Source organism: Quercus lobata, chromosome 9 (genome assembly GCF_001633185.2).
Source record: "Quercus lobata isolate SW786 chromosome 9, ValleyOak3.0 Primary Assembly, whole genome shotgun sequence".
Lineage (NCBI taxonomy): Eukaryota > Viridiplantae > Streptophyta > Magnoliopsida > Fagales > Fagaceae > Quercus > Quercus lobata.
In genome coordinates this window covers 7,979,569-7,999,949 of record NC_044912.1, presented here as the reverse complement: position 1 = coordinate 7,999,949, position 20,381 = coordinate 7,979,569, and the positions used below count along the sequence as shown (strand labels likewise).

At 32.8% G+C, this 20,381-nt stretch overlaps 3 protein-coding genes across 4 annotated transcripts in view; all 3 read right to left on the bottom strand.

Moving 5' to 3' along the window:
* LOC115960747 (kinesin-like protein KIN-14C) overlaps positions 1-7,917 on the bottom strand; it is a 108,118-nt gene extending 100,201 nt beyond the window's left edge. The window contains exon 1 of the mRNA XM_031079734.1: positions 7,253-7,917. The gene's annotated coding sequence lies outside the window, so the exon portion shown is untranslated. The remainder of the gene's footprint in view (positions 1-7,252) is intronic.
* On the bottom strand, positions 3,021-8,171 carry LOC115960748. Of its 2 annotated transcripts, none has more exons than XM_031079736.1 (3): positions 7,987-8,171; positions 5,891-6,824; positions 3,021-3,748 (listed from the first exon to the last, which is right to left on the bottom strand). In XM_031079736.1, the coding sequence occupies exons 2-3, from the start codon at positions 6,808-6,810 to the stop codon at positions 3,283-3,285; spliced, it is 1,386 nt and encodes a 461-aa protein (XP_030935596.1). In that variant the 5' UTR covers positions 6,811-6,824; positions 7,987-8,171; the 3' UTR covers positions 3,021-3,282. The 2 variants fall into 2 exon arrangements, with proteins under 2 accessions (XP_030935596.1, XP_030935597.1); XM_031079737.1 differs by lacking the exon at positions 7,987-8,171 and adding an exon at positions 6,938-7,258.
* Positions 8,172-12,035: 3,864 nt separating this feature from the next.
* On the bottom strand, positions 12,036-19,157 carry LOC115960872. The gene is made up of 9 exons (XM_031079869.1): positions 19,059-19,157; positions 17,743-17,976; positions 17,221-17,494; positions 16,508-16,658; positions 14,162-14,384; positions 13,964-14,055; positions 13,468-13,603; positions 12,541-12,872; positions 12,036-12,306 (listed from the first exon to the last, which is right to left on the bottom strand). Exons 1-9 carry the CDS (start codon positions 19,103-19,105, stop codon positions 12,056-12,058), a joined length of 1,740 nt encoding a protein of 579 aa, XP_030935729.1. The 5' UTR covers positions 19,106-19,157; the 3' UTR covers positions 12,036-12,055.
* Between the last annotated feature and the right edge of the window lie 1,224 nt (positions 19,158-20,381).

The following is a 20,381-nucleotide window of genomic DNA, read 5'->3' as shown; positions in this document are numbered from 1 at the left end:
CCCAATCTGAGCCTTCTCATACCCAGGCTTGCCTCTGTAAGAAAGAATCATGTAAATCACTACTGAATATTGAGTTTTTTGAATTTTGAAAATCCAAGATTTTCTCTATTCCTTTATTTCCTATCCCACTAGTGCACAACCGTGGTTCCTCCTTTGCCATCGCCACCGCCATTGCCTTTCCAAATCCTCTCCATCCACCCCCCATCTTCCCTTCTGGTATTACTATGTCTACCTTTGGCTAATTCAGAAATAAACAAAAAGGTAACATGGGTATTGGACCCCAATTGGAGGATAAAAATATTGTCCCCCTCTCTTACCATACTCATGAACTGATCAATAGATTGCTTTGATATCAATTCCTCGATGTAAAATAAAATTCTCTTAGCACTCTCCTCTCCCATACATACTGAACGTAAAGCATGTCGATTTCTCTTTCTCCCTCATAGATATCAAGTTAGGCTAGGGATTTTGATGGTGGGTTTATATTGAGTGAGCTAGACCATGGATTGGATATGGGGTATTGGGTTTTAGGTTTACGGTTCAAGGTATAGGGCATAGGGTAGTATAGGGTATAGGGTTTATGGTTTAGGGTATAGGGTATAGGGTATAAGATATAAGAGAATAAGGTTTAGGTTTTACGGTATTGGGTGTACGGTATAGGGTTTGGGGTATATGGTATAGGGTTTTGGGTTTACAGTTTTGGTTATATGGTTTAGGGTACATTTTTTTTTCTTCTAATTTCTAAGCTATAAACAACAATTCTAATTAAAGTGTTAAACAAACTAATTTAAACCTTCTAAATATGTATAGATGATCAAATAAGTTAAGGAAATAAAAAAGACATGATTGACATAATCTTGCTAATTACTTCAATATGCATCTTTTGGAAGGTTGATGTGCACAAACAAAATCAATTAGTAATTAAAAGGAAGATTGATGTAATACGTTCTTATAAATTCTTTAAAAAAAATTTGAGACCAAATTACATCAATCTATTATTTTATGGAAAGTAATTATACTAATAGCATCAATACTTTCCATGCAAGTGAAAGTGAAAATCATGATATAAGAGATTTGACTTTACAAAGAAGGAATAAGTAGCAATAATACTTTATGTACAAATGAAAGTCAAATTCATGTTTCTATATTTATGGAAAATTCTCTTAGCCTGTGCACTAAAAAAATTAGGTATCACATTTTTAAATTTAATGAGAAAAATTGAATCCAATCATTTGGGGGATTGAGTTTAAAGGAGGGGGAAAGAAATAGGGAAACAAATGACATGGCCCATGAATGTAGGGAATTAAAATTATTTAGGATAAGTTTAAATTATTATAAGATATTTAGATAGCTTGATTTAATGATTTTCTCATTAACTAAAGAATTTAGATTTGACTCGATCGTTAGTAATCTGTTATTGTTTAATGGAGGAAGGCATGACTTAAAAGGAAACTGTAATTTTCAATTTTGCATTAGGAAAGTATATGAATAGATAAGAAACCGGCCACAATAAATGCATAATTAATTGCCTAATTGTCTAGCTTAAGTCTTTGAAAGCAACAATTGAGAAAAATTGAAGGAATTAACCTTCCTTGCGGTTGGAACCGTGGGTTTGAGAAGAGAGTTAAGAGAGCTTCCTCTTTTTTTTTTTTCATCTTTTGTTCAGAAAGAGATCAACCAATGGAGATGGGAATGAGACCTTTGCATGGCTGGCCATGTGGTTAATTTAGGCTTAATGTACAAAACATGTGTCATCATGCATGGCTCTTTGGCATTAGGAAATGTATGGTGGTGGGTGAATAGAGAATGTGTGATTGCATTCACTTGGCTACCCCCACAGTACCTAAGCTTAATAATTTGAAATTTAAATTAAGATATTCAGTATTTGCATTATAGTTTAATTTTGTACTTTTGGAGTGCCTAATATAGAAAATTAAAAACAAGTTAAATGTAAAAATAAAAAAAATTTGTCAACATTTACACAATTTATCAATTTTTATAAACATATTTTTTTAATACACGAATTGGGTTATAAAGTACTTAATTTACATTTTAAATTATTTTATAGTACTCTTTATACTAATAGTCTAATATACACAATAGGAAGTAGGAACATAGTGAAAAAAAAAATTATTAATCATATTTTTATTCAGCCCTAAAACACAAATTCCTAGCTCTGCCAATGAGTATGTAAGAAACTCCTGAGGGCAGTTTCTCCTCAAATTTTTTTTTCCTCAATTAAGTATGAAACTGTGACTATACAAAATACATCCATACATTATACATATACAAGTCTATTATATAGGCCTACAACTAGTGTGGCGTGTATTATATATACACATGCCATTGAATTTTATTACGACTTTCAGTAAAAGGTCCGAAAGGCTATCATTGCTTATGCTCTGCGCATAAGATTTTTGTAGGGAAACAAACCCACCATTTGAATAACCAAAGAGATAGTAACAAATGAATACCAAGAGCTTGTAACTCAACTAGTACCTCTACCTCCTAGCGTTTCCAAAGGAGGTATCCAAGGTTCAAATCTCCTCTCTTCCAACTATTGAACTATAAAAAACAAAATGAATAAAAGCAACTGGGATTTGCTGCCAAATAAGCTACTTTTGGCTTGTTTTCTAATCAAACAAGCTGACTCCAGATAGATGGTTTTTACAAGAGCTTGAGTTAAACCTCATGAATCATTGAGGGAGGCCATAAACCCTGTTTGCAGTATTATAGTTCATAACTCTCAAAGAATTATCTGTAAAATTGGAAAGAAAAATATAGCCAATGATGTAAGAGAATTGCATTCAAGCTCTTGCTAAAGCTTGAATTGGACTCTTAAGCTTGCACAAGCTTTTAACTGACTCCAAAATTCAGCCAAGAGATATTATGCAGAACATCAAGGAAAGTGAACATTATGAACATGATGATGACAAAGAAATCGCATTCAAACTAAGATGTTTAAATTAGGACATAGCTTACAAACCATTTGGGATATGCATGGTAAATAATATATAACAGACAGACAATCCAATCTAAATTTTTTTTACTCAATTATATACATATCTATATCTAGTCACATAATTTGTACAAATTATGTACTTAATATACACAGTAAATAAATCCAAACTGCATTAATACTTACAGAAGTTTGAAAAAAAAGTCACCAATCTGAAACATGCATCCCCATGTAGCCCAATTATGAACATGAAGAGCAAATTCCATTCGTAGCATGATAGCAAATGGCATGAGTGCTATTGACAGCCATGATAAAGGATCAATTTAAAGAGATGGAAACAACCATCCCATGGTCCAACCAAGGAGCAAACCAGCACTGGCAAGACCCAACCCCACTGCAAAAGCAACAGCACGTTTTCTAATCTCACTCCTTCGTTTACTATGCCTTCTCTTTCCAGCCTTGTGCTGATCCTTCTTTGTCTGTCTGACCCTGTGCGGAAACCAAGGTAAGCCAGACGGAAAAAGACCAGAGATAGGTTGGTTTTTGTTCTTACGCTGGAGGCACAGGTTCTCCAGCTGCAGCAATTGGAACCACTGTTTATAAGCAAAGACCTGTGACGCCTGTTTGCAAAAGAGTGTAACAACATGCTCCTTATCAGCATAGGCTTGCTCAGCTGCTTTCTCAGCTTCCCTTGCTCGTGTTTGAGAATGACACAGTGCCTCCAACAACTCTGTCTTGCTAGGATCATCGTCAGGCTCAACCTTGGTAGTACTATTACCAATACTGAGGCTGAAGCAAACATATGTACCATTGTTCATCAATAAATTGACCTCAATATGACAATAATTTTTACAGCACAAGTAAAGTAACAAAAAGTACACAGAAGGCAATGACACTAGGGAAAGTAATGGCATTAACATTTAAAACCTTACCACAGGCATAATTATGGGATTTTGAGACATCCCTATGAAATAGGGAAAGTGGGAAACCAGTCGGAACAATATAATTTCTGAGAGTTCATTATAATTTGGAAAGAAAAAAGGATATATTCATAAACTTGGCAAATAATCCAGCATGATTTACGGCAGAGGACATATACTGTGATTGAAATTTAGTATAATACATATACTTGGGTCACTTAGGTGTAATTAATGACCCCTTTAAAATATGAAGAATTTGTCACACAGTAGATATAACAGAGAGATGGATAAAACAAATTTTGTTGTAGCAATCAGTTATCTCTTTCTTCAGATCATCTAACTGGTTTTATTAACTCATGGTCACAATCATATAATATTAACAGTAAATAAAATTATATGTTCCAGGAGAGCTACAAGAATGACTTCTTTGTTACAGCTTTTTAAAGCCTCACTTTCTTTCTTTTTCTTCTTCTTCTTCTTCTTCTTCTTTTTTTTTTTTTTTTTTTTTTTTTTTTCCTCCTCCCTAGGTACAACTCATTACTCATTATAACCTCACTTAAGCAAGCTGCCCAAAATAAGTTATCCAAATGGACACTAAGTAGGGGTGGTCTTCAAGATGAGCCATAAAGACAATTAAGAAAGATCTTGGAGATAGTAGAAGGCTTAGTTTAGGATGCAAAAAATTCAAAAAGAAAAGGGAGGTGCACAGCAGATGATGGCATGGATAATAATTCAAATACCTCCCACAGTTAAAAGTAGCTGTCATCATGAGGCAGATGCAGTGGTTCAAATCCTACTGCCTACAAAAGAGAGAAAAGGAAGAAGGGGGGAAAGCTCCCACTGGTTAAGGGACGTAAAAAAGCTATGGCTATTGTCAAATCAAATAGTTTAGTACAATTCCCTCTGTTTGTTTGGGACAGATAGCCTAGAAAAAGCACTTGAAAAAAGTGTTAGAAGGGATCCCAATATTTTGCCCACATCATGGGTGTCAAGAAACATAAACTCATGTTCTTGCAACTTAATAACTTAACAAACTAATGAAGATTTCTGACTATATTAAGGACAACTACAGGTTGTATGTGAAAACCCTTTTTTTCTTTGCTGGGGGTGGGGGAATTAGAACACAGTAAATGTGACTGTCAACAACCCCCCCCCCCCCTCACCTTTTTTTTCTTTTTCTTTTTTCTGTGGGACTACTAGATTCATCCCTTCATAATCATAATATAGGAAACACATTCTTTGGACTTGAATTTCTGCAGTATTAGTTGTCAGCAATTTATCATTAAAAGATGTAGATAACAGTGTAATGGGATCTTTTCTTTTCTTTTCTTTTCTTTTTTGACAGATAAAGAAAGCATATGCATGTAAATGACAGAAGGTTGTACATCAAATCACAACAAGTCTATTGTGGCTTTGCATGTGATAGTAAACTTACCCCCCCCCCCCTCTTTTTTTCCCTCAACTTCAGCTTAAAATAAATAAATAAATTACATCCTTCATATTTCATTTGGAAATTATTATATAGTGTTTACTTGTGGATTCTAATCTTTCTGTAAGGGGGGACATCCTCACTACAACATTGGCAAAATGGTGGACCATTGTAACAATCAAAGACCTTGCAATAAATTTTCATCCTTCTGATTGATGATTAAAAAAAACTTATTTAAATTAAATTAAATGATAATCCTATTTGAAAAATGACTTGATTACATCACTGCACATTGATTACAGTCATGAGATTAAGGTTATCAATACCTAAATTCTATTAAAAAAATTTGAATCATCTAGATGAGTACGCAGTAGTCTGAACTACTAATAATTGATGTGAAAATGTGAGGTTTCCATTTGGGAAGCACCCCATCATATATTACTTCATACGGTCAAAAGTATAGTAAGTAAGACACAATGGATCGCTTAAGCATCAATACACTACCTAAATGAAGCACCGATGATGGTGCTGTTGATTCTGAAACCACAAAAAGGACTGTAAAGTAACAATCTACAGCATTACCTGAAATGCTGGTCCGAATTCTGTTGTGAGTAATCTGTAGTGGAACTTTCCCATGCACGGTTCTCCAGATTGGAGAATCCCTTATTAACTGTCTGATCTAAAGATGAAGCCAAACTCTCATCATGGTGGAAATGCTCTGTATGAGCAGACGGTCCCTTCCTAAAATGCTTGACCTGTGGCCTTGGAAGATCACAATTCTCAATATGTTCAAGTGACCTCTGAGCAACCAACGAAGCCAACTCATCTTGACCAGCAGTGCGCCACCAGGTTTCAGTCTTCTCAGCTCCCACCCAATCGGATCCCAGATCAGAAGAAAGCTTCTTAGCTTGTTCATGGACCAAGCAGTTGAAAGAATCCAAGCCCATGAATTTGTCATCTAAGTACCAGAACTCCCCCAAGTCTTTCTTCTTAAGAGTTTTCTGTGAATCATTACTGAGTACATCCTTGACTTCACCCATTCCAGTATTATTTTCATTTTTCAAACAACTGGCAGAAAAATCCCAAGGTTTCTCCATAAAAGAATTATTTTCTTTAACAGTTTGATTATTAACTTCTTCCTTTGTTTGATGATCCTCATTAATTTTTGTAGTTTTATTAACAAATCCAGAACTTAAAACTTCAAGCTCAGCCTCCAAGGCATTTAGCTGTTCATGAGTAAAATCTTTGGGGTGTCCAAAGTTCGGCTGCAGGTTCAACCACCACCTCATGTTGGTTGGTGGATCAGAATATGATTTATAAGGTGTGCGCATTGGGGAGGGATGATCAGGTCCATTTGCAGCACTATCAGGTGAAACATCGGATTCCGATTTTGAGGAAGATGACGGGGAGCAAGAAAAATTTGGAGCTCTCCTGGAATCTTCTTGGGCAAAGCGATAGTTAGCTGTTTGCTGCCTTGTTGCTCTTGCTTCTGATGTGGCCATTATGTTACCAATCTCTGATGGATTAAACAGAAGCAAAGTTAGAATCTCATATAGGCAACTATATCCACTAAAGCATTTGTTGTAGTCCATATAATCAAGACATTTGAAAGCTCAAAGCTAAATAAATCTGTTAGACTAAGCTTGACTCAGCAAAGCCTTATCACAATTCACAATTACTTCATTTACTTGGGTCACGGATCCCAATAGTCTAGTACTCCACAAAATAAACAGAATTCAGATCACAGAATATATGACCCAGACAAATTCAGCACAACTAAAATATGGTTCAACTCATAAGAAATAGGATGCTAGAGATAAATTTCAACACAAACTGAAAATTCTGGGAAACCTTTAGGAGCTGCTTTTGTTTAGTTACCAAACATTAAAGAAGTGAACTGTACATGAAAAAAATATGCAAATCATGCTGACAATAACACTTAACCTTGATGTATAAACACACAACAAATATCACACCCTTGATTAACCTACATTTACCAACATAAACAACTTCTCAATGGGTGAAATTGTCTTATTCGGATTTAAAAGCAAGCCATGTTCATAAAGTAGGTCAATTAGAAACATGAAGCAAATACCAAATCCCTCATACAAGCATAGTTGACAACCAGATATATAAGTATATAACATAAACTCCCAAATCATATTGGCAATTATAGATTTGACCCAGTAGATAGACAACTATAATAATAAAAAAAACAAACCCATTATGAAGTATTATTGTATTAACCAAAACCCAGGTTCCAGAAAGTGCAAACAGGCCCTAAAGTCCAAGACCCACATCAAGAAATCCATAGAATTCACTTTGAAAATAACCACAGAAACTTCAGTATAAACAAAATGAAAGAACACCCATTTCTCAAAATAAAGAAAAGGTAGCAATCAAATTGGTTTCACTGCCAACCCAGAAGGTGAAACAAGAAGCTGATGCAAATTTATAGGCTCAAAAGCCAAGACAGATATTGACACAACCTCTTCATAACAAACCAAATATACAGAAATGAACAGAAGTAGATACGGTATCCTAAGTATAATACAAAAAAGGTAAAGCATAAAGAGTTAAAGAACGCATTTAAAAATGAAGAAAAGAAAAGGAACAGAACATGAACATGAACATGAACCAAAGATTTTGATGAGATCAAGAAAGAGAGATAATATTACCTTATCAAAAGAGATGGGTTTTCTTGATTTGCCGCTAAAATCATATATGTACTTAAAAAAAAAAAATTGGTCTCAGGTCTGAAGTCTTAGTCCTTTACTGTTTTTTGTTTTGTTTTTTTGTTTGTGTTTCTTGGCACTTACACCACTGTTGAATCTGTTGACAAAAAACTATACTTTCTTCTTCTTCTTTTTTTAAACAAAAAAAGAAAACTCATTTATAAAATAATTTTTCTGATTTTTTTTTTTAATTTAGAGGAAGAGAATTTATCTGAGGTTGAAGTCATAACTCAGTGATAAACCATTAATCTTTCTCAAAAAAGGAAGGAAAAAAACCCTCAACTTATCAAAAATAGAAATAAAATAGAAACGAATTTTGATTTTTTCATGGTTGGTTATTTGTTATTACCGAAAACTTTTTCTAGAAAATTGACTATTTTTTCTATATTTATATTTGGTTGCAATGCTGAAAATTAACCAAGAAATATTTTCTCTGATTAGAGTCACAAGGGAAAAGCATTAATATGTTTTCTTTTTCTTTTTTTATTTTTTTTTATTTTTTATTTTTACTACGAAAAGCATTAACATGTTTGTTATATTATATAAATATGTAACAAAAATTGTCTCTCTCTTTTTTCTTTTTCTTTTTTTGTACCATTTAGAAAAACTTCCACTGTTGCATATGAAAAAATATTAATGATTTTCCGTGTAAAACCAAACAACATAAAATATTTTCAAAACTGTTTTCTAATATCGTTGTTTAAAATAATGTGAAAATTGTGGTTTAAAAAGTATTGTAAAACACATGTTTACGGTATTCATAAAGCAAAAAATGTATTTGCTAATATGTTTCAAATAACATATTTCAGTGTGTAAAAAAACATAATTATGTGTTTAGTATGTGTGTGTGTGTTTTTTTAAAGTTGACAAGTACAATGCAAGTGGCCCCCTGGTTGAAATTAAAAAATGAAGTGTTATCTAATCTAGTGGGTCCCATAGTTTTCAACATATTTACCAAATATCATTGAACAACATTGTTTGAAAACTAAAAACTGGTAAGAGGAGTTTTTAAAATTCAATATTTAAACACCCTAAATTGAGTAACATTGCTCAAACACTCCAGTAAAAAAAATCATTAACAAACGTGTTATTATTATTATTTTTTTGGCCCACAATTTTCTGTATTTAAATACTGAAAACTATTGATCAAACACCCTAATCAAATAGGTCTGTAATCACATAAGTGAGTTCTAATTAACTCAACTAATAAAATTTTTTGTCATTGAGTAAGAGATTTAGGGTTCAATTTCGGCTTACACCAAAAACCAATTGACATCTTGATTTGATGATAAAAGGTAATAATTAGGAACAAACTTCTTAAGTTGAAACTTTATTAAAAAAAAAATGTATACGCATAAGTAAAACAAGTTATTTTTCTAAAGAAACAAATGTTTTACTTTGAAATGTTTTAGAAATATTCATTGTTTTACTAAGTCATGTCATTTAAAATTCCAATTTACTTAACAAGTTCATGTAAATCACACCCAAAAAAAAAAATAACCATTGAATTTTTAAATTTTACGTGTCTTTTATCTAGTTGACCATAGAATTTTTTTATGTTAAAGAAATTGTGAGATACCTTGTCTTATAGATGGATTTATTTTTTATTTAAAAGGACAGTTAGGTTACAACTCACATTTGTAGTGCGGCCAATAAAGCAAGGATTAAATATAAATTAAACGAAATAGTTTACTATTATTATCGAAATGAGTTTGGCTTACTTCTATTATCTTTTTAACTAGAATTTTCTTTTATTTCAATGAGAAATTATCGCATCATCTACTAACTAAATAAAATGTGGAGATTAAGGGTCCATTTGAAATTCGCTAATTTTACTGAAACTGAAAACTTTTGGCTGAAAGTACTATAAATAAAAATAAAAGTTAGTTGAAATAGTACAATGAAATTTATGAATAGTACTAAAAAGTGCAGTGAGACTCATAAATAGTAGCAAAAATAAGTTGAATAGTAAAATAAGTTGGCAAAAATAATTTTTGCCAAACGGACACTAAAACCCACTACAACTTGCTATTGTGTATTTAAAATAAAATGAAATTTCCAGTTAAAAAAGTATCGGAGATAAGTTAAACCCTATCAAAATTATCTTAATGATTAGTGAATTACTCAAATTTTAATAGAGTTTCCAACTTTCAATTAAAGTAATTAATAACTATTGCACACCATTGGTACGATGGTCATTCCATAAGTATAAGTGTTTATAAAGTGTGGGAAGTAAGAATCAGGATTCAAGTTTTCAGGAGAGAGTTTCACACACACACACATATATATATATATATATAAATTAAAGAAGAATAAAATTTCTAACCTGTAAAAAAAAAAAAAAAAAAAAAAAAAAACTAACTGCTGCTGCTGCTACTACTGCTACTAAAGTAATCAATAAGCCACGTGGCAAAAACACATTGATTTTACGTGTTGTACACTGATGAATTGATGAGCCACTTTGATGTAACTTTTATTATATTAAACATAGAATTATAATAGGTGATCAAAATGATTTTTAAAAATATTAAATTTATCTTAACTTTAGGTAATAGAGTTTATCAAACAAATTATCTTAACAATTTTTTTCATCTAAAGTAAATTGTCTTTATAATTAATGAGTTATACGGCAAACACGTATTATTCGATGTGTAAGTGTAACATATTTGTTAAACCATTTGTCACAATTATGATTTTTAAAACCTAATTTTTATTATATAATATTGCAATATATATTTAGATGATTGTGTAAACACTCATCTAAATATTCTTTTACTATTTTTAGTTGTTTGGATGTGATAAAATAGGCTTTGAAAGGCCTTGTTTAGCAATTCACAAAATAGGCTTTGAAAGGCCTTGTTTAGCAATTCACCATTGGGGCCACATATTAGCAACAAATCAAAAACACAAGATAAAAAATCTCCAATCATTTTCAACTACCATTCCATCAATCACAGTATCACACCCCATCCTTTTCAGTCCTAGCCTTTCTTAAATTAAAGAAATTTGTTTTAGGGCAACAAAATGAGTCCATTAAGTCTCAACCATGTAGGGTCCATGTCTAGATTTATAGCTGAGAAGCCGGACACAGCCATAACCTTTTAATAAAGACTCAGCATTTGCCCCAACAACCTGACCTTTGAAAAAAATGAAATTTTGAAGCTAAAAACTAAAAGTTTAAAACCCTTTATTAAATATAATAACTCAGAAAATATATATATTACCAATAGTTTTATAGTCTAGTGGCATGAAAAAGGTTATTATTAGATACTTACTCAAAAAAATATATATAATACCAACAGTTTTATAGTCTAGTGGCATGGAAGAGGTTGAGAGTGTCAATTTCAATTTTAATCCCCACTTGCAAGTTGTAACTAAACGATAATGTAATTGAAATTTTCATGATTATCCTCTTGTCAAAAAATCGAATCACTAGAATTGCAGTCAATTGGATATATTTTCAATTAGAACTTAACATGAGTTTCAATTGGATATATTTTGAAACCATGATTTGTAGTAAGCAGGCAGAACTTTGAGTTGAAAGAGCTGGAATTGCCAGTATATTGATTATACACCAAGTACTTGTTGTAATGAGAATAGTATTTTGATATCCAACTCAAGTTGCCCTTTTGGCATTGTTGTAAGAAGTAAAGCTTTAATTCTAGAGCACTACATTTTACCACTTGTATACAACCAAGAAAATTGATGTTTGAATAATCATAAACTTGCTAATGAAGTTTTGAGTCTTTAGTTGTGGGTGGTGCTGAGAAGTGAGAACCTATTCCAACTCAAAAGTTAGGACTTGGGGGGTGTATTGCGATTGCTCTTGCTCCTGCAATGGCAATACAACAGTCCTATAGATCCAAAGTATGCACATAAACCAGTCTAACAGACCACAAGAAAAACATAAAAATGAAGTACGCTTATGATATGGTTAAATAGATACATTTTGCTATCAACAGGGAGAAAAAAAAAAATTAGAGACTTAGAAATATACAAAGATGATATGCCATTAATATTGAATCCTTTGTTTATATTTCATTCTAAGTATGGACAATCTTTTTTGCAGTGGAAACTTTTCATTCTTCCTACCCAGTTTGTCTAAGTAGTATACAATTTTTTTCAGGGTTTCCATGACCTCTTCACTCTCATAGCCAAATTCTCTCTCTTGGATACTCACAATTCTCTTGAGTAGCTCCAACAACTCACCATCATCCTTCCCTAATCTAGTCTGAATGGACACCAAACAGTCCAGAGCCTCCCCTGCCATTCAAATTAGAGAACATCAGATAGACACAGATTAGACTTGTATAAGTAGTTCATGTGAAAATTTCAAATGGATTTTGACACTAGTCAAGATTGTTGGTCACAGCCAGATTAGGTAACGTGAAGTAATGGCTAATTCATAATCATGACCATATCCAACATAAATGGAGAGGATAATAAACAAAATGACCCAAGTATCTCATCAAGCAAAAAGTAATAAAACAAGCTTACCAACAGGTAGAGAATCTTTTCCAAATGCCTTTTCACGGATGTGCAAAACCTCCAGCGCAAGTTGCTCAGCTTCTTCATCCCGTTTTAGATTGTACAGAGTAACTGCAAGATGCAACATAGGGAAGGTGATGGATTGATCATTAGGGCCCACTGTCTTCCTCATGATTTCTAAACTAGTCCTGAGCAAGCGTTCAGCTTCCACAAAATTCTTTGAGCGTGAATAGGATGTTGCAAGATTCAGCAGGTGTGTCACTGAGCTGGGATGCTCTTTTCCTTTATACTTCTCAGTGATCAACAAGCATTCCTCTAACATTTTTCGGCCTTCTTTTCCCCTAAGAGCAACAAGAGACGAAGGGAAAGCAAACTAAGTGAGGTTGAGAACCACGAGGGCAAAAAATGAATTACTTGGTGGAGCTTCTCTTATTTACTGAAGTTTCAGAACTGTAGCCCATAAATTTTAGATTGTTTACATTCCAGCTATCCTTAAAAAAGGTAACTAAGCAAAACCATATTAAAGCTCAATTATCAGGTCCCAAGATTTGACATCTCTTCCAAACTTAAGAAAAGGATGTTTTGCTTGAGAAGCTTTGAAAGAGCAATTATAGGCCTTAAGCATGCCCTTTTGTTGAATTGGAAGTCGTTTCAAACTCATATATCCAGAGAAAAATCATTCAGATATCTGATGATACAATGATATTTCCTGATGGTTTTTCTACACCTACCAATTAATGCTATTAAATGTTGAAAGAAGTAGTTCTCATCACAGTCAAAGCATTTATCACTAATAAAGTAGCACAATGACATAATGAAAAGAAATAAAATGCATAAATTAATTTCTTAGGGGTAAAATTATTAGATTATACCTAAAATATATATAATTTTGATATGTGCATTTTCATTTTTAAATCCAACGGAATCTGACTCTACCTTCCAACAACATGAAGTAACTCCGCCAAATCTATTCTCATCTTCTCCATTATGCTGTCATCTAAAGCCACATAATTTGAATCCTTGATAACCTGAAGAGCATTTTCATATAATTGAATGGCTTCATCAGGGTTTCCTGTGTAAAAACAGCATAAGAATTAAACTGTTTGAGAGTCATAGTGGTTATGAAACAGACACAACTTGATGACCTTGAGACTTATTGATAAAAGGCCCTCGAACTTAGATTATTATCATAGGACATTTGCTTATCAGACTATGAGTTTTGTGCAAAATGAGGACTCTCACCATCCAAAAAATAAATTTATCTCATATCATTGACCGTAATCACTTTCTAATTATGACAAGGAATTAGGGCCAAATTGTTCTTCCCTTAGGCATCAATGTAGAAAATGAAGAAACAGCAAGACTTTTTATCAAAGTACAAGAAAAAGTGTTATTTGCAAAAGAGAGAGAGAGAGAGAGATTACAGAGCTACCTTTTGCACACTTTACATGGGCCAAGGAACACATTGCCATTCCAACTCTTCCATCACTTTCTCCATATAACTTCTTATATAGGTTTAAAATTCTACAGAAGATTAATATAAGATATAAGTGAAATAGTGAATAATCAATCTAAGCTCAGTTGACTCCAGTCCCTATGAAAGAAAGTAACAAATATAAAAGATAATAACCTAACAAAATGAGTTTCCGCATCAGTCGCTCTTCCCTCTTTGAGTAAAATATTTCCAAGACCAAATAAAGCTACAACCAAATCCTCGCTTTCAGCACCTTTGTTCAATTCCAAGATAGCAATTGCACGATGGTAGGTTTCTACTGCTTTTGTGGATCTGCCAATGGCTCCAAGTACTTTTGCCATCCCCAACAATGGTGTGATAAGATAAATGCTATTTTTCCCTAGAAAAAAAAGGTTTAAAGACAACCTCTGAGTTTCTGATTTGCTCCTTCACATTAAGCTTTGGACAACAAAATAAATATCAAAGATGCAACAGTGACAACAGAAGCCTAAAGAATGATATAACGGGCTAAAAATAGAAATTTATGATCAATAATATCTTTGCCATAACAAATTTTGAAAAGGCTAAAATGCAAATTACATGGGGATCTTTGGAATTTACACCCTAAAGTTTAAGAATATGGATTTTACCCCCCTAAAGTTTAAGAATACAGAATATAACTTCAGGAGGTAAAATCCATATTTTGAAAATTCAGGGTGTAAAATCCAAAGACCCCCAAACGTTAGGGATGTAGTTTGCACTTTAAGCCTTTTGAAAAATTAGACCATAGCTCCAGCTTCACTCAAGCATATTAATAGCCCACCATACTTCCTTTTCTCCAACATATCTTTAGGAAATGGAAGAGTCTTCAAGTCATTATACAAAGAGTAAAACTTAGGAGTAAAACTTAGGCCCAATTCCTTAGGTGTTGTACATTAGGTTCTCTAATTAAGTTTAACACTGTGATTGCATTAACCAATCAAGTACATGGTTGAATTTAATTCTCCTTGGAAAAGATCACATTGTTTTTGCTACCTTCATTAATACAACTAATACGAATTCAATTGGGGAACCTAAGGTATAGCACCTAAAAACTATGCCTAAGCTTTGCCCTTGTACAAAATTGTACACACTATTAAGTATTAACTAGAATGACAATGCATAATAAATTAAAGACATCCTCAACGCCACTATCTAATCTCTGGAAGCATCTTATTTAATCTCTGGAAACATCTGAGAAACTGAATATTATGACATGATTGTTACTCATTGCATCTATATTGGAATATCTTGAATTTTTTTATCAATATTATTTATGGCTGGGACTTTTGTATTCAGCCTAAGGTGGTTTCATCATGGGTAATGAAGAGAGGAAGGACCAACGGGCAACGGGTGAGGCAATGAGAAGAGAATAAAAAGCCCTTGGTTTAGCAGAGGATTTAGCACTGGATTTGAATGTTTGATAACTCTAAGTAGCTGGCCTAAGAAATTTTTAGAATTTAGCTGATTTTTCATATTGAATTGTTCATTCTTTATGTTTTCCAGGGACAGTGGGTTGAATTGAGTACATGGGCACTTTCCAGGAAGTATGAGAATTGGACCAACAGGGAAGAAAAATTTAAGCTAAATTTGTTATCAACTTAGTTCCCTTCTAGTTTTACTTTTGAGGCTTGCAACAAAGAATGATGTCTCAGTAAAACCCTTGACATTCTAACACATTATACTGCAAAAATGGGTACAAACATGAATACTGCTGTCTGCACTTCTGTATCAGCTGGACAATCATTTGTGAGCATATATACCAGGACATCTTCAGAGGTAAATGCAACAAGTTTTTCTTTGCAAGTAAACAAGAATCCGGGTCAAGCAAATGCAACAATAATTTAGTCTTTTTTTTTTTCTTTTGGTTATGATTTAAGATAATTTCTTGATAAGTATGATTTAAGATAATTTATCCTTTTATTATTCAATAAATCCTCATCTCCTGAATATAGTTGATCCTCAAATTTTCAAATTGTTGCAAAGTGACAAATGTTTGAACATAAATAGCTCAAAAACCGCTAGCAAGGCAAGTATAAGCATCATTCAGGGTAATGAGATAGAGCAAATCCCAATGGATTTCAGCTTTGCAGTCAGAGTATTCTAACTTCACAGAAATGATCCCACATGAAAATTATGCATGGTGGATATGTGAAAAGTGAGTCAATGCTAACCTTTCATAAACAAGGATGCCATTTGGGCTTAAAAATATACTACTGAAAAATGGTTTGTGCTTAAAATAACCGAAAAATGTTAGCATTTCAAGGCATCTTTGACTCACTGTAATAGAAGATTTAAGCAGTTAATTACTTTAGCATTTTGTAGTAAAAGTTTTACAGGTTTCTAGATTCCACGCTAGATGTTAGCCTTGTGTTTTGTAAATAGAAGATACAGACAACTAATTTGTGATTCAATTTTTTTGACACAAGAAAATACAAGTAACAACAACTATATGAAAGTTTCGGGCCTTTAGGCTCCAATTACCGTATCTGTTCTCCAGAATATCAATAGATCTCCGGTACAGAAGCAATGATTTCTCAAACTTCCTCAAAGTCGAATACATACTTCCCATATGCACAAGCACAGAATCCAGAAACGGTTCATTGTCCTTTAGACTTTCAACAACCTCAGTCAACTGGCCATCAACAAAAATGCACCCAAAAAAGAAAAAGGCTTTAAATACATTATTTCCCATAGTGATCTAGGATGTACAAAGGTAAGCAATAATCTGCTATAAATCAATGAATTAGAAGGATAAAAACTGCTAGGTATAATTTCAAAATCTGCCCTAAAAATGGTTCAGTGTTGGAGTGAGAATACTTCGAATATCAATAAAACACGCAAAAAGGGACAATGCCTACTCTCTGAACAAGATGAGGTACATGTTTATGTTGCACATTAATCATCATTCACTTGGGTTTTCTTTTCTCTTCTCCTTAAAAAAAATATAAAATAAAAGAATACGGCTCTTAGCCTCTTCTTATCTTAATAAAGTCTGACGGAAAGCCCTAAAATCCCAAGTCTTTAATTTTATAATGGATTAGCACGAATAAATAGCTTGAAACTTAAAAAAAATTATCCTGCCATTTTCAGTTTCAATTACCATAACAGAGAGAAAACTTATTTGTAGGAAATCACCACAGCCTAAGAATATGACATCAGAGTGATAGTACAGTACATAAGGAAAAAATAATTACCATAGTAAGTAGGGAACCAACGAACTTTAAGTCCCCAACAGCCATATAACCAAGGGCAATGATGTCAAGAAGAGCAGCCTCTTCTATGCCTTTCGTACCTGCATTCATCTGTTCTTTCACAGCTTCATAATTTGCTTTAAGTAGGTCTATGGCATCACTTTTGTTCCCCTTCATAATCATTCTTTTGACTTCACCAAATAACTCTTGCAATTGTTTTTCAAAATCACTCATGTCACCCAAGGGATAACTTGTCTGGTCAAAAGACATTTTAGACCTGATAATCATAAATATCAGTTAATGATGATTCTGATCATGATACTTCACATGCATAGAATGCCTTATGATCTATGTCCACAAATTTTGAGATAAACTTATTATATCATTTTATAAAATTTTACAATTTAAAATTTCAGATGTCCAAGAAACAACAATACGCATTAAATCAGCAATGCTCATAAAAGAAAGCGATTGCAAGTACTGAACTTTTTTGATAAGTAATTGCAAGTACTGGAGTTATCCCACCTTTGAATGTTGTTTGGAGCTGAAACACCAGGAGCATGATTTTCTTGGCTTGCCACATCTACATCTAATGAGCCAACTGATGCAAAAGGTTTCGAGACATGGTGACCGGCAATGGCTCTGAAGGGTAATATGTAAAGCTTGATGCTCCATTTCTGTTTTTGGAGACAAACTGAAAAGCATGTTATAGCTTTCCGCAATTGGTCTGACTGCATGTGTAGACACACTTGACTCATCCTAAAATGTTCAAGTAAGAAAAAAAATGAACGTGACAGCAAAAGTATGAAGCAAATTCAGCTATAAAGTTAGGAAATTATAGTTCATAATATTAGATTAAACCATCTGAAATGACTCTAGATTAAAACTGACCACAATGATAAACCTTCCTTTTTTTTTAGGCTTATTAATCTTGTTGTTCTTCATAAATGTAAATACACAAGTGGCTTGGCTTTCCATCGATTAAATCAAATTAATAGTCCCCTTACTTGATCCCCACCTTTTTGTGTCTCTATGAAATGTGAATGAAGTACACACCGCTTTCCCATTAGTTTGATCACTATTAATTTTTCCATTCATAAACATCCATGTAATAGTTAATACCATCTTAATCCACAACCTGAAGTCTTTTCTTCAATTTGACCAAAAATGCCAAAGTTTTGCACAGAAATCTGTATGGCTTGACATAATTGATAGTAAAAATGGAAAACATATTGGGTGATTGAACCATATTCATAATTATAATGGAAATCACTGTAAAATCACCATCATGAGCGACCTTACTAGTACTACCTTGACAAATTGCATCCAGCACCATAATTACAAATAGACGCCCTTTTAGCAAAACATCAATTTTCTCCATCTATAGGACTAAAACATCATGTCTTCTGGTCATGGTCCAAAAAAAAAAAAAAAAATGGTTACTTTGGAACTTAGCACTAGCTTCAACATAAAGGGTATCACCTTATTAAATGTCTCATACGAACTCAAATAAAAATCCTTCCACAGTGGAATTAAGCAATTTTCTTTTTTATCACTCAGAAAGCAGTTGATTATCAACCAGTTAGAACATTATAATTCCAGTAACATAGCTAGCATAGCTAGCAGAAGCAAAACTCAGCTAAAAAGAAACATAAAATAATGTTATATAGCTAGAAGGAGCAAAACCCAATACAAAACAGTGACAGAAATATTGAACTTACAGATAAAACACAGAAATTCTACTTCAGTGTAAATTTCAAACAAAACACGAGAAATTTTACCACAGTGTAAATTTCAAGAAACCCACATGGAAAATTTGAATAGAGAGAGAAAGAAAGAACCTTTTGTTGTTGATAGAGGGAGAAAGAGAGAGAAGGGAAGCTGCCATTGTAGAAGTTTGCAGTGTAAGTGAGGAGTGATGAAATGAAAAGGCTTAGCGTTATGAGGCAAACGGTGTGGCCGGGTTGACTCAGCGAGTCACTTGATTGTTCAATATCAGATCATGGGCTCAGGATTTTGGGAGCCCACCTTGAATTGGATTCATTAAGCCCATCTTTGAAAAAACTTGAATTTTTTTTAAAAAAATTATAGGAAAAAATAGATTTTACTGAGGTAAAAATTGGAGAGGTACTGTTTGTCAAAAGATGTCCCACGAATAAGAAGATCACAACAAGATTTTTTGCGGATTAGTGTATAGTACAAATAAGTTTTAATAATTGGGTCAATTGCAATGACATGTTCAACCTAAAACTACTCTATTCATTATTCGTGTCAATATCTTTTAACCCATGTAAATAAATTTTATTTTTGTTTGACTTAAATTTTCATTTTAAGAATAGAATTTGATTTATCCAAAAAAAAAAATCTCATTTAATTTATTATTAGATTGTTTTATTTCTAAATTTGAGTAGAATTTCCTTGGGTTGAAATAAAAAAAAAAAAATAGATTTTATGTCATTGGCACTTTAATTGAATTTATAACAAAATAGAAATTCTATAGAATTTTTTATTTGTAATAATAATTATTATAGTTTACATGCTTACAAAATATAAAAATATGTTAAATATTTTGGGTTGTATTTTTTAAAATGGGTAGAGATGAATTATATTTATGTTGACCCAATCCAATATACTTATTAAAGGCGTTATGTAGGTCAAGTCGTGTTAATTTACTTAATAAATAGATTTTGTTCGAGTTGGCTCATGTAGTTGAACACTTTTCTTATGTATTGGATACATGTATTTTTCCCTTGGTAGAATTGATTGTGGGAGTCATAATTCCATATTGGTTTTAGGCCATTCCAATGTAAAATGTCGAAGGTCAAAAGTCTTAGTCAATGGGTCTCGATCAACAGTCATGATCAATGGTCAACCTGTTGATGTGGCTAGTTGACGTGGTTACATTACTAGCTTTTGGATTGCCTTTGCTTTAAATCTCTAAGTTATCTTTCAAAATTTTCATTTAAGACATTTTTACTCATTAATAATGTTGAAATAAGTAAAATAAAAGAATAAGATTTTTTTTTTTTTTAGTGGTAAAAAAATGATTGCTTGGCTTTTACGAGGGATGCATGTAGAAAGGTAGAATTCGTATATCATTATGCCTAACATGTTATTTGACACTCAAGAGTCAGGAAAATTATTGGATATTCCGAGAGTATATT